Raw genomic sequence first — 13,987 nt, 5'->3', positions numbered from 1 at the left:
AAGGGTGGTGTGGAAGAAGGTTCTATAATGCACAACATCATATTAGTATACTAAGCTAAAACAAAACAAAAAAAACAGCATAGCTGGTCACCAGCATATGTTATGTTTTGAATGCTGGTCCACAAAATGAGATGCTGGTGTGCTGGTGTTCCAGTAAGGCTTTTTTTTACAAGACTAACCAGCAAGACTATGACTTTATTGATGCACATCTATATTCCTATATAAATTCTACAAGAATACTGAATATTTGGCAAAATGTGTTTCTATCGTAGTTTATACCCATGTCCTCTTACCGAATAAAATATATATTTTCCTCAACCAAACGAAAAGATTTTTAGGCACATTTTGAAAACTTTATTCGCATCTTGGTGTCCATGATCCAGCAATTTATTTGTATTTTTTGCGATATCCCAAAAATGTGCAAAAAAAAATAAAATACGTGGATGGAAACGCAGCTACAGAGACAGGTGTAATATCTCAGGACACCTATTTCAGCAATATCTGTCAATAGGGAGATTTTCTGTATGCTATTCCATTAAAAATTGCTTACAGTACCTTAAATCACCAAGACTTCTTGGTTAACTAGTTTCTCCAAAAAGTCCATGTTTGTCAGCTTTAACAGCAAAGTTTTGCTGGTGAACAGCATAGCTGTGCTGATCCACCAACTAGGCCAGCACAACATTAATACTAACCAGTTGGTTTAAGCTCATCTTTTCAGCAAGGTTTTACGAGCACAAAATCTCTCTCTCTCTCAAAAGAAAGTCTCCATCACCCAGCTGCAGAAAACTCAAACTCTTTCCTTTCCTTTTTAAACCTGAGAAATCTTACTCTCTATGGACTGCCAACACTGGCACTCCTTTTTTTATCACACATGCACATGGGCATGAAAATAAATGCCCCTCACACACACTCATTCAAAATACAGACACCTATTCAATGCACTCACTCTAACTCAATCCAGAAATAGTCAAACTCATTCACACACATTTATCTCTGTTGAAGCTAAAACACATAAATGAACACATGCACATTGCATAGTTTTAGCAGTCAAGGGTGTCAGTTCCCATCAGATCACATGATAATGACATAAACAGAGCTGTTATAATGAGGGTCAACAATCTCATTAAATTAGGGACGAGAGATAAATTGATATGTTCTGACAGCTGCTGAAATGTGCGTTAGAATTTCTCCCTCGCCACCAAGCTTCACTGATGACAGTGACAATTCACTCTGTGTTATTGTGTGTGTGTGTGTTTGTGTGTGTGCGTGTTTGAATCAAAAGTTTATATTGTACTTTTTAACTGCTTCAAATCGCTAAAAGTAAAGCCTCGTTGAAACACATACTGAAAACAACTTGCTGTGACAAAGTGACCCAAAGTTGTTAATTTTCAAAGAGAGTTGGTCATTTTCTGTGAGATGAGCGACAGTGACTATTACCAATGCAAAATAGGCATGTCAAGGGAATTGACAAGCTAAAGCTTGCGCACATTCAAACCTGGCAAATCATGATACAGTACATATGGGAAGCAATGAAATTTGTGCACAGTTACAGCAATACGCCAACAAAGAAGTTTCTCTCTCTATCAATTGATTTGAACACATGGAAGGTGTGATTTTCAACTACTACCAACTCAAATTTCATTCTGTTCTTCAGACAAAGCTTTTGTATGGCTTTTGAAGAATTGCAATATAGTACACGTCTATTTTTTTGGAGTTTGACAACTTTCAAAAGAACAGCGTGAACAATCTCCTAAATTTCTCCTTTTGAATTCCACAGCAGAAGAAAAAATCATATAGGTTTTGAACATCATAAGGGTGAGTACAGAGTGATCTATCCCTTTAAGTGTTTTTTGTTTACACCACATTATTACGATTTATGAAAGAAGAAAGTCAATGTCAATTTCATGGTAGCTTTGAAGCGTTCTATGGAGTTATGAAAGTCTTATTTTTTTCCTCATATTTCTTTCTCATCATCTTTGCGCCAGCATTGAGAAGGTATTTGGTCTCTCTTTTCATGAAAAACATGGATCTGCTACAATTTACTGAGTGATGTGATGTGCTTCACAAGAAAACAAAAAAGAAAGAAAACCTATGAGGAAAATTTATATCTCTTAAAGGACACTTTTGAAAGAAGCAAATCAATAAATCTTCATAACAAGATTGAATTATCAATACTTCTTTTTGTAATAGCATTTTTTTTTCGATTGAAAGTGGAACTCAGTTCTTCCTTCGTTGATAGTTCACATTAATCTTACAATACAATAGAACCAAATGGTGGTGATGTCTGGAGAACATTTGACTCAGTGTGACAGCATCCTGTGTAATAAACAGCATGTGTTCTTTATGTATGTGCATGCCAGAATTAAAGTGTTCAAAATGTGTGTGTGAGACAGAGAGTGTGTGTGCATGGGCTGTGACCGACCAGGGCAGACTGACTAGTCTGAATATCTAATAAACTGAAAGTCTCAAACTGCTTCCCTAATAATCTCATTTTCATCTCCGTTGAACAAGTGAGATATTAAAGAGCTCAAGAGATTTTCTTATTTTCTTTTTTTGCTACAGGTACAGACAAAAACTCATATGACTCATATATGTCTCTCAGAGTGATACCTTTCATTTTGATTTCCTTCAGCTCATCCAGTGTGCTCTTAAGAGAGTGTTTTGTAATATTTCTTAAATCCATTCAGTCTCAATCACAGACCTCACACACAGGAAACTGGAGTGTGGGAGAGGGCAGATATTTACAAACAGAACAAGCTCCATAGAGAAAGCCATACACACTTTTGGGTAGGTCCCACATTACCTTCAGCTCTCTGCAACAGGAGGCAAGTGCTCCCTGAAGCAATCCTTCAATGAAAGAGTGGAGTGAAAGTGGGCATGTAACTTATAGCAACCAAGAGCCAATGAGAGAGTGGGGCAGGCAGTGCAGCCATGGCAATGAGGTTCCTCCGAGAGGCAGCGGCAGCAGCAGAATGGCCTCACACAGCAAACATATCATAACATGAATCAATGATTATAAGCACATAAAAATTACAAGGATTTAAAAAAAAATATATGATCCAAAGTTACTAAAGAAGGAAGAAGGTTCAGAAGCAGTAAGATGATGAAAAATGAACCTGATGAGGTAGGGCAATTTGTCACAATTATTTATTTCACAGGGTAGGTTTCTTTTTTTAAATCAATTTCTGCTTAGCCCAATATCTTTAAGTCTTCACTACAAAAAAAAAAAAACAAAAAAAAAAAAACTATTGAACAATTTTACCATAAATGCCCAGGAAAAAAGATACAGTTTATTGAACACACGTTGGCCTTTTGTGACAACCTGCCCCAATAGCACGACATGTTATCACACTGTTTAGGGTAAGAAGTCACAACGGAACCTGCTATTAAACCAATGACGCAAGTTTCATGTGAATGTTGGGGAGAACACGTTCCCATGTCACCCCACCACCACCAAAACAAAATCTGCCTCTCTTTAAACGCTTGCATTAAACAGCCTATTACAGGCTTTTCTGCTAAATTTAAAAATGAAAACAATTATGAGGCACAAAACAATTAATGAAACAGAAAAAATGAAAAAGGTAACGTACACAAATACAAAACATTATTTTGGCCAACAAATAATGTAATTGATAAATTGTATACATTTATTACATTTAAAACACCGGTGACAACCTGCCCTGATAAAAATATGACGACAAGCCCTGACCTGATTTTCTTGAAAAATACTTTTGGCCTGAGAACACACTTAATATAGTTCATCCATGCCTGAATGTATGCCAGTGTGGTTTGGTTATTTTCACTTGCCCAAGAGCTATAACAAACATATCATGATAGTGAAAATTTACTTTGGAGGGTAGAGTTCACAAAAATTATTCTAATTTAAGAGGGTTATATCAGCATACAAAATTACTGCTAAAGAAAACACACATTTTCACAACAGGACTTTTGACTACCAATCTTCTCATTACTGAGATATAGCCAATGTGACAACTTCCCCATTTGACTAGCCACAGTCTACCTTATATCAGGAAAACCTCTATTTCATGAGACTTCCAGTTTCAGAAAGAAATGCAACTAATAAACTCAATTAAAGATCTCAAAACTGCACAAACATATTATCAGGGTTGGGGAGTAACGGAATACATGTAACGGGATTACGTATTTAAAATACAAAATATAAATAACTGTATTCCACTACAGTTACAATTTAAATCATTGGTAATTAGAATACAGTTACATTCAAAAAGTATTTTGATTACTGAAGAGATTACTTTGCATTTTATTGTCATTTGTTTCATTTACAATTTAGTCCTTTCAGATGGGAAACATTTATACATATAAATGATGTGATCCAAAGCGCATCTGAACAGCGGTGAAACACTTTCTTATGATGTGTTACATTCATACGAGCAGACAGAGAAGTAAGTTTGAAGTAAGTTTGGAGCAGAAGAAATAGAAATAAACCTTGTGTGAATTGTCAGCTTTACGCTAAGCTAAAATACTATTTCTAGCCATTTTACATGCACATGTTACCAGGCACGATCATATTTTTTTATCAAGAAAATTCACGTTGGATAATAATTTCTTTTTTTCTAGTAAGACCTTTGATATTAGAGCATAAATCGTATTCTTGATGATAATTTTTGTATTGTTTTCCTGTAAAAATATCTAAAAATCCTTAAAACAGGATCAATTTTATTTATCTTGTTTTAGAAACAACACTGCACAAGATATTTAGGTTTTTCAGAGAATGTATTTTTAATATGTGTATTTTGTCTTACTGTACTGACAGAGTTTTTATAGTCAAAACAAGTGAAAAAATCTACCAGTGCTGAAGAAGTAATCCAAAGTATTTAGAATACGTTACTGACCTCGAGTAATCTAATGGAATACGTTACAAATTACATTTTACAGCATGTATTCTGTAATCTGTAGTGGAATACATTTCAAACGTAACCCTCCCAACCCTGCATATTATATACAAACACACATGCTCATATTCAAACTACAGTTGCATCTGCAATATAAGAGGCTGGAATACATAGGCTACAGCCTTGAACTACCATCACTAGCATCACGTGACAATCAAAACCATAGCAGACAGAAGACAAGGACAATAGTTTCACCTTTGCCACCTTTGCCGCCCTGCCAGCAAACCATTCATTACGCTCTGACCCCTGTCAAAGACACATCTTCAAACATGTACACATGCCCTCACGACCTCACTTGCTGGCTAATAAACTCCACATGCTCAGATGAGAAATGGATACAGTAGATGTACCTGTAAGGGATCCAGTCAGACGAATGTTTGGAGCTCATCTCTGTGCGTGTTGAATGGGTTCAGAGTGCAGGGGGAAGGGTAGAGGCAGCCGAGCAGGACAGCAGCAGCGATGCCAGCGACAGAGCCATTGCAGTCCAACCATGCCCTGCACACACACACTTACACGCACGTCTCCCTCCGCTATCTAGAAACCCTCCACCTCTTCCATTTATAAAGCCTTTGCCTGCAGTCTGTGACTGATCGTCTTCACTTGGGCATCGTGAGCCGCGTTAGGCTGCCTTGCTGCGGCTGCTCTCCCTCTCTCCCAGTTTTCCTTTTTTCTCCTTATTTGTTTGTTCCCAGTCTTTCTGTCCCCAAGCGTTGTCCTTGTAGTTGCCTTCTGTGTGTTTTATTTTTGTTCACCCTCACTGTCTGTCTCTCGCCATAGTCTGTGGTTGTTCAATCTTATACACTGCTCTGTGTATTGTGGCTCTCTCAGCCTCTCAACTGCACCTCATACTCTCTCTCTCTTTATCCCTCCTGCTCACTCTTACTCTCTCTCTCTCTCTCTCTCTCTCAGACCACTATCATTATAACCTTACAGCTCCAAGAAGGGCAGGACATATAAGAGTAAATCCCTTTTATCTAGCTGCTTTGATGTTTGTTGCGATGCTCTGCTGGTCTATCAACACACACAACGCTGTGAAAAGCGGAAGCCTCGAATACATTTTCTGAGCCATGATTTATTCATCCCTTAATTCACTGTTGGGCTCATAAACATGGGACAGAGCAGCACAGTTGTAATTGTCTTTGATTTAAAATGCTGAATCCAAACTCAGCGCACCATTTTGCCTTTGTTTGTTGGCTTGCCCTTGTTTTTGGTCCCCTTGATACTTCATTCAGGTAAATGAGGAGCTGACTTCATATACATATTTTAATATCAACATCATTACAAATCGCCTGCATCAGCCGCCAGTAGGTAAATGAAGTCATCACCATTGTACGGATTGTATTTTAATGATAAAATGTCAAGATGATGTTCATAATTAAAGAAGGCTGCATGATTTTTGCTGAAAAACCACAATTTTAAACAAACATAACGCTAATCTAGGTGAAAAACAATTCCTTTAGGTCTCTGGTTTTAAATTATTTGTCCCTCTGTATTTGTGTCAAGCGCACTCCTGTGAGCCGTTTCTTTGTAATATCCTCAGTAGCCTGGAGCACATTCTGTTTTACTGTATATCAGCTTCCTCTTCACTCCTCTGGACTCTCTCATCTTTCTTAGTGTCACACTCAGTCATGTTGATTTAGCGCATGGCTCAGGCATACACTCTTCCCTGACCATAAAAATGCTCTCAGCGTTTTCAGCCATTGTGTGTGCATGTGTATCTGTGTGTGCTATGTTTTTGTCATTGTTGTTAACCAAGGAAAACTGTGGTCCATCAATAGTAGGTTATATTACATGAAAAATGTATTAGGGCTGGGAATCGATGAAAAAATTGCAACTAATTAATCGCACAATTTTCTGTAATTAATCGTGATTAATCGCAATAAATTTATGGTACATGATACATTACAACAAACATTTAAAAAAAATCATCATAAATATTTTTACTTCATACTTGGTGCCAAAGAACTTGCAAGAAATTTTTGTCATCATTTATTTTAAAAATGGCCTAAAATAGCATAACGTGGCACTCCCATAGACATTCTATGGTGGTACACTGAGGAGGAGACAAGAGGCCGTTTTTTTTTTTTTTTATGAATGTCTATGGAGGAGATGCCTCAGTGTGCTGAATAAACTGCTTTTGTGAGGAAACAATTTATCACTTAATGAATTTACTGCCTTTCAGCTAATCTTCAACATGTTTAACACTAAACAATCCTTTTGGAATGAACTGTGCATGGAGTTTACTACGATAAATTGTTGTTTTATAAGAGAAGTCACAGAGGATTTTGCGACAGGTAGATGCACATTACGGCTCCCCTCACTCATTTATATGGTTTTCGCAAACAGTGTCTTATTGTCGTGACAAGCTAGTTGACCCTTACCAGAGACACTTTGCCATTTCGCTCTCTCCTATTGTAGAGCCGCAGAGGTTGTTTTCTCAATATATATATATATATATATATATATATATATATATATATATATATATATATAAAGAGTGTGGTTTGTTCACTGTGTAAGATGCGTGTTGCCTAAACAGCTACTGTTTCGCTTACTGCCCCCTGGAGAAAACAGGTGATATTTCAAGCTTGAATTGCTCCGATGGTAGGAGTATTCTTATTACAGTCCAGGGTTATTACAGTCCACAGTAATAAGCGATTACAGTCGCTTATTACAGTCCACATGATTAACTGCATTATTTTTTCAATGCGTTATTTTTTAAATAGTTAATCACACTGAATTAATGCATTAAATTGGCACCCCTAGTTTGAAGTGGCATCAAAATCTGAATAATGGTGCATAAAAAGGCAGTTTTGCTCTGACCCATTCACTGCAACAGACAGCTAGCAGATTAAGAGACCATTGCCCATTTGAAAATGTTTCTTATTTCTGACATTTAAAGGATTAGTTCACCCAAAAATACAAATTCTCTCATCATTTACTCACCCTCATGCCATCCCAGATGTGTGACTTTCTTTTTTCAGCAGAATACAAACAAAGATTTTTGGAAGAATATTTCAGCTCTGTAGTTCCATAAAATGCAAGTGAATGGGTGCAAAATTTTTGAAGCTAAAAAAATCACATATAGCCAAAATAAAAGTAATCCATATGACTCCAGTGGATTAATTAATGTCTTCTGAAGCAAAACGCTAGGTGTTTGTAAGAAATAGATCAATTTTTACAACTTTTTTTTACTAAAAATTCACGAGGGTCGAGGTCACGCAGCATCTTGTGTGATATAAGCGCGTTGGCATGTTCACGTGAGAACTGACACGTGAAATACAAAGCAATACCGAAGCGCAGTGTTGTTCATAAGAGAGGAGCATAGATAATCATACATAGATGCCTCATTCAGCTGGTTTGGATATGTCAACTGTGGCCCCAATAGGTGTAGATTTAGGTAGGGATTGTAGGAACTAGGGTTGCCACTTTTTAAGTTTTAAAATAAGGGACACTTAAATGAGGGTGTGGGGATCACGGCCCCTACCACATCCTCCACAGTTTTAGCAATAAATGTGTTAAGAGTTAATATGCGTTATTAATAAAAATTAGATATTAGAACTTTCCTGACCCCTGACTTATAAAAAAAAAAAAATACATCTTTAAATGTTAAAAATATATGTATTTTTATCTTTTCGATTATTTGTGTCCTTTATCTTATTTATGTATACATTTTGGTTGGTTTATAAGTTTTTTTTTTTTCTTCCTTCACTCAGTGATTGTATTCATACATTGTTTGATCTTACTGAACATTTATATATAAAACAAAATAAATAAAAAAAAAAAAAAAAAAAATCACAGTTTTAGCACCATTTGTGGACTTTTCGGACGGCCTTTATCCACCATAGGCACATTTTCCAATTTATATCAGTGTTAAATTAGTGATCTGGAACGATTTCACAGTGACGCCATCTGACCAGCATAAATACGGGACAAATCGCATCCCATATTGATTCGATATTGGACGCAAAATTTTATCTTTAAATACGGGACGATCCTGTATTTTACGGTACGGGTGGCAACCCTAGTAGGAACATGTCCCTACCAACTTTCAGAAAATCGGAAATGTCCCGACTAATATTTGGCCAATTTTACAACTTAGAAAATACTTTAACTTTATACAATGTTTTATTTTAATTTTAATGACTATTAAGTTGTTCAGTATCGTTATTCATGTGTAAATTATTGGCCAACCTCTTCTAAAGCAGCGCATATACAGCGTTGTCATGTGGCATCTGTTATTTTTCTCAGCTCTATTCAGGATGTACCAATTACTTTTCGACAATCATTTGTGATGACTGCAGATAATTTTCTGGAGATTCCACCAGCAGATTTCTTTTGTATCTTAGGTCCAATTCTTGAAATTAATAGATTTTAACAAGCATACTTTCCATGTACAAGTTTTCTGTCTAAGTTAAAAAAAAAATTCCTATGTTTTGCATGCAACTCAATGGAGGATTCTGCTTTTTGTAACCGGACTGTGCAAAGTAAGGAGGTCGATTAATGAAAATGCAATTTCAGATCATCTTAATTGTGAGTGTAATACATTTAAGGAAAATTGAATGTCTCTCCATATTGCCGTCACATTGTCCAACAAGTTAGACTCTATGCTACAAGACTGTTTTGATCACACGGACTGGGAGATGTTCCGGTCCGCCTCTGATGACGACATCGAGGTTTACGCTGATAGCGTAATGTGTTTCATCAAAAAGTGCATGGAGGACGTCGTTCCGACCAGAAAAACACAGATCTATCCGAACCAGAAGCCATGGATAAATAGCGATGTTCGCGCGGCACTTAATGCGCGGACCTCCGCTTTCAATTCCGGGAACGCGGAGGAGCATAAACAAGCCAGTTATGCCCTCCGAAAATCAGAACAGCAAAACGCTAGTACAGGAAAAAGATTGAAGGACAGTTTAACACCACCAACTCTAGAAGCATGTGGCAGGGAATTAACATCATCACGGACTTTAAAGGGAATAAAAACTCCAACATGAGCACCGCTGCCTCTATCCCGGATGAGCTAAATACTTTTTATGTTCGTTTTGAGGGAAATAACACCACCCTCGCGGAGAGAGCTCTCGCGGTCGAAGCTACAGAGGTTGGTTCACCCTCCGTCTCTGTAGCGGATGTAACCCGATCCTTCCGACAGGTGAATATCCGCAAAGCCACGGGCCCAGACGGCATTCCAGGCCACGTCACCAGAGCGTGCGCGAACCAGCTGGCTGGTGTTTTTACAGACATTTTCAACCTTTCCCTCTCTTTGTCTGTAGTCCCCACATGCTTTAAAACATCCACCATTGTGCCTGTTCCAAAGCAATCAAAAATAACTTGCTTAAATGACTGGCGTCCTGTTGCTCTGACCCCCATCATCAGCAAATGCTTTGAGAGACTAATCAGAGATTACATCTGCTCTGTGCTGCCTCTCTCTCTTGACCCATTGCAGTTTGCTTACCACAACAACCGCTCCACTGATGATGCCATTGCATCTACACTACACACTGCTCTCTCCCACCTGGAAAAAAAGAACACTTATGTGAGAATGCTGTTTGTAGACTACAGCTCAGCATTCAACACCATAGTGCCCTCCAAACTAGATGAGAAACTCCGGGCTCTGGGCTTAAACAGCTCGCTGTGCAGCTGGATCCTGGACTTCCTGTTAAGCAGACGCCAGGTGGTTAGAATAGGCAGCAACATCTCCTCATCACTGACCCTCAACACTGGAGCCCCACAGGGCTGTGTTCTCAGCCCACTCCTGTATTCCCTGTACACACATGACTGTGTGGCAACACATAGCTCCAGTGCCATCATTAAGTTTGCTGATGACACGACGGTGGTAGGTCTGATCACTGACAATGATGAAACAGCCTACAGAGAGGAGGTGCACACTCTGACACACTGGTGTCAGGAGCACAACCTCTCCCTCAACGTCAGTAAGACAAAGGAGCTTGTGGTGGACTTCAGAAGAAAAGACAGAGAACACAGTCCCATCACCATCAATGGAGCACCGGTGGAGAGAGTCAGCAGCTTCAAGTTCCTGGGTGTCCACATCACTGAGGAACTCACATGGTCCGTCCACACTGAAGTCGTTGTGAAGAAGGCTCATCAGCGCCTCTTCTTCCTGAGACGGCTGAGGAAGTTTGGAATGAACCGCCACATCCTCACACGGTTCTACACCTGCACTGTAGAGAGCATCCTGACTGGCTGCATCTCTGCCTGGTACAGCAATAGCACAGCCTACAACCGCAAAGCAATGCAAAGGGTGGTGCGAACTGCCAGACACATCATCAGAGGTGAGCTTCCTTCCCTCCAGGAAATATATACAAGACGGTGTGTGAAAAAAGCTTGGAGGATCATCAGAGACTCCAGCCACCCGAGCCATGGGCTGTTCTCTCTGCTACCATCAGGCAGGCGGTATCGCAGCATCAGGACCCGCACCAGCCGACTCCATGATAGCTTCTTCCCCCAAGCAATCAGACTTTTGAACTCTTGATCTCCCACGATCAAAATACATCAGCAATGCACTTTATTACTCTGTCTATATCTCACACCGGACTGTCATAAATTATATTATTATTATATATATTCTCTCTTAACATCTATCAACCAACAGCCTGAATGTCAATACAGTACAATACAGCCTACTGTACATTCTATATATACTACTATATATACTCTTTTTTTTTTTATTGAATAATGTGCGTATCGTATACTGTACAGTGTATGTTATTATTTATATATTGTTGTGTGTTGATGTGTATATTAGACTTTAAATTGTGTTGTGTTAATTTGATGTTATTGTAAATTGGTATATGTCTCATCACTGTCACGACTGCTATATTGATCGGAACTGCACCCAAGAATTTCACACACCATTGCACTTGTGTATATGGCTGTGTGACAATAAATGTGATTTGATTTGATTTGATTTGAAGTTTAGCGCATATTGCATTTTTTTTCCATATTGTGCTGCCCTAGTGGTCAGTTCTAATCCTGTTTATTCTTTAGGGAAAAAAAGGCTAATATATAATCTGTTAGGGCTATAGGAAATGGGACTTCTTATATGAGGAAAAATTATTTTATTTTGCAAATATTTCCAGACGCATTTTCTTGATACCAAAAAATATGAATTTGATCTTTCTTGCAACATGTCCCTAACAACTTTCAAAACAAACCTACGTCCTTGGCAGTGCCATCTTGTAACAGTCAAAAAGGAAAGCTGTTTGAATTGGTTTGAATGCAAGTGAATGGAGTAGAATCCTCAGACCAAGCTCCTTGTTCAGACCGCTGCATAAACTGCTTTTGTGTCCATAGAAACAGCTACTAATAAAGGATCTACATATGAATATCTATGCAGAGGAGTCTTGCATGCTTATGTCATGCTAGAGGCAGTTTGAAATCTACCCTCGTCAACATGCAAACCACAAAATGGTCACAAGAGAACATTTTAAGTAAAAAAAGTTTTAAATATTAATCTATTTCTTACACACACCTAGTGTTTAGCTTAAGAAGACATTAATTAATCCACTGGAGTCATATGGATTACTTTTATGATGGCAATATGTGCTTTTTGGAGCTTAACAAATATAGCACCCATTCACTTGCATTTTATTGTCTACAGAGCTGAAATATTCCTCTAAAAGTCTTTGTTTGTGTTCTGCTGAAGAAAGAAAGTCATACACATCTGGGATGGCATGAGGGTAAGTAAATGATGAGATAATTTTTATTTTTTTTATTTTTGGGTGTTCCTTTTTCCATTTTGCCAATTCAAAGCAATTAATTTGACTTGGGCCATGAAAAAAACACATTAAATCACTTTCAAACTAAATCCTCGCTTGTCTTGCCTTCAGACAAAAGAAACAGCACTTAGATATTTAATCTAATATCACATGAATCAAAAGCCAAGATTAGCACAGACCTGCATTCTACTGGTGTGCAAAAAAGATACTAAAACCATCATGTCCTGTTCCATGGCCAAAGTCAACGCACCTTCCCAGCAGGGGGACAGAGGACAACATTCGTCCTAGCAGCGGTCAAAAACAGCAAACATGGTGGGATATTGCTGGATCATACATGCTCCGCTACGTTTCAGCAGAGGGAGAGCAGGTGCAAAAGCAGCATGGCTGGTAAATATTTGATGGTGTCGCAAGCCGTTTGAAGTCACACTATACTGAGCTCATTGCCTGAACAGATCTGTTAGCTAAACCCACGTCCGCTGCGCCTAAAATTATGTATCCCCTATCAAGCTGTGCTAACAGTGCACAAGCAGCTTTTGGCCAATTCCCCAAAAGATCATAAATTGTTACCAGTGGAAGAAAGGCTAAGTACATCTTGGTTGTTTTCAGTGATGTTGATTCACTGTGGGGCTTCATTGCTGTGACAGGGGTCTCTGTGTAGCATGGTGCTAGCTAGCGTTGCCAAGGCCAGCGCGGGCAGCTGCAGAGCCAGTGTATGAAGATCTTTGTTAATAATGCAGAGACTCCATCAGCCATGCAGGGCACGAGGTGCCAACGGTTGCAGATGAATGAACATAAAATCTACACCGCTCTGTGAGCGGGAGTATGTGTGTATCAGTGTGTGTGTGCACAAGCTCTTCTTTATTATTCTGATCAAGTGACACTGTCATTGTCAGACAAGTGAGTATGTGCACTCTATTTTTGTCTTTTTCTAATAAAATTACTCAAACATTCTTAAAACATATGTAAATACAATATGAATATAAATGTACTTGTGATGCAAAATTGTGTAAGCTAATTAGACTTGGTTTCAGAGAATATACCTGGAATTAAGTTGATTTGTTCTTGCTCGATTGGCAAATAGTTTTTCTTTTTTTAAGCATAAATCTACCAAATTGGTTGATGTTTATTATCTAACACAATTGTGCTTCAAGTAAATTTAGCTTGTTTTAAAGAGGTAGTTCATTCAAGTGAAAATTATGTCATCATTTACTCACCCTCATGTTGTTCCAAACCCATATGCCATTCTGTCCTCTTTGGAACACAAAAGGAGATGTGTGGCAGAATGATAGCCTCATTCACCATTCACTGTCATTG

At 38.3% G+C, this 13,987-nt stretch overlaps 1 protein-coding gene across 5 annotated transcripts in view; it reads right to left on the bottom strand.

The window, feature by feature from the left end:
• LOC127413044 (tubby protein homolog) overlaps window positions 1-13,987 on the bottom strand; it is a 132,829-nt gene that overhangs the window by 57,399 nt on the left and 61,443 nt on the right. The window contains exon 1 of one of the 5 annotated variants that reach the window (XM_051649986.1): window positions 5,285-5,748. The exons of 3 other annotated variants lie outside the window; for them this stretch is intronic. In XM_051649986.1, the coding sequence (XP_051505946.1) occupies window positions 5,285-5,322 (38 nt within the window). In that variant the 5' untranslated portion in view covers window positions 5,323-5,748. Of the gene's footprint in view, window positions 1-2,803; window positions 2,844-5,284; window positions 5,749-13,987 lie in introns of those variants that run through there. One more of the 5 variants, XM_051650139.1, reaches the window with a different exon arrangement.

The sequence above is a fragment of the Myxocyprinus asiaticus genome, chromosome 1 (genome assembly GCF_019703515.2).
Source record: "Myxocyprinus asiaticus isolate MX2 ecotype Aquarium Trade chromosome 1, UBuf_Myxa_2, whole genome shotgun sequence".
NCBI lineage: Eukaryota > Metazoa > Chordata > Actinopteri > Cypriniformes > Catostomidae > Myxocyprinus > Myxocyprinus asiaticus.
The sequence above is the reverse complement of the archived record's forward strand: the minus strand, read 5'-3'. Positions and strand labels throughout refer to the sequence as shown.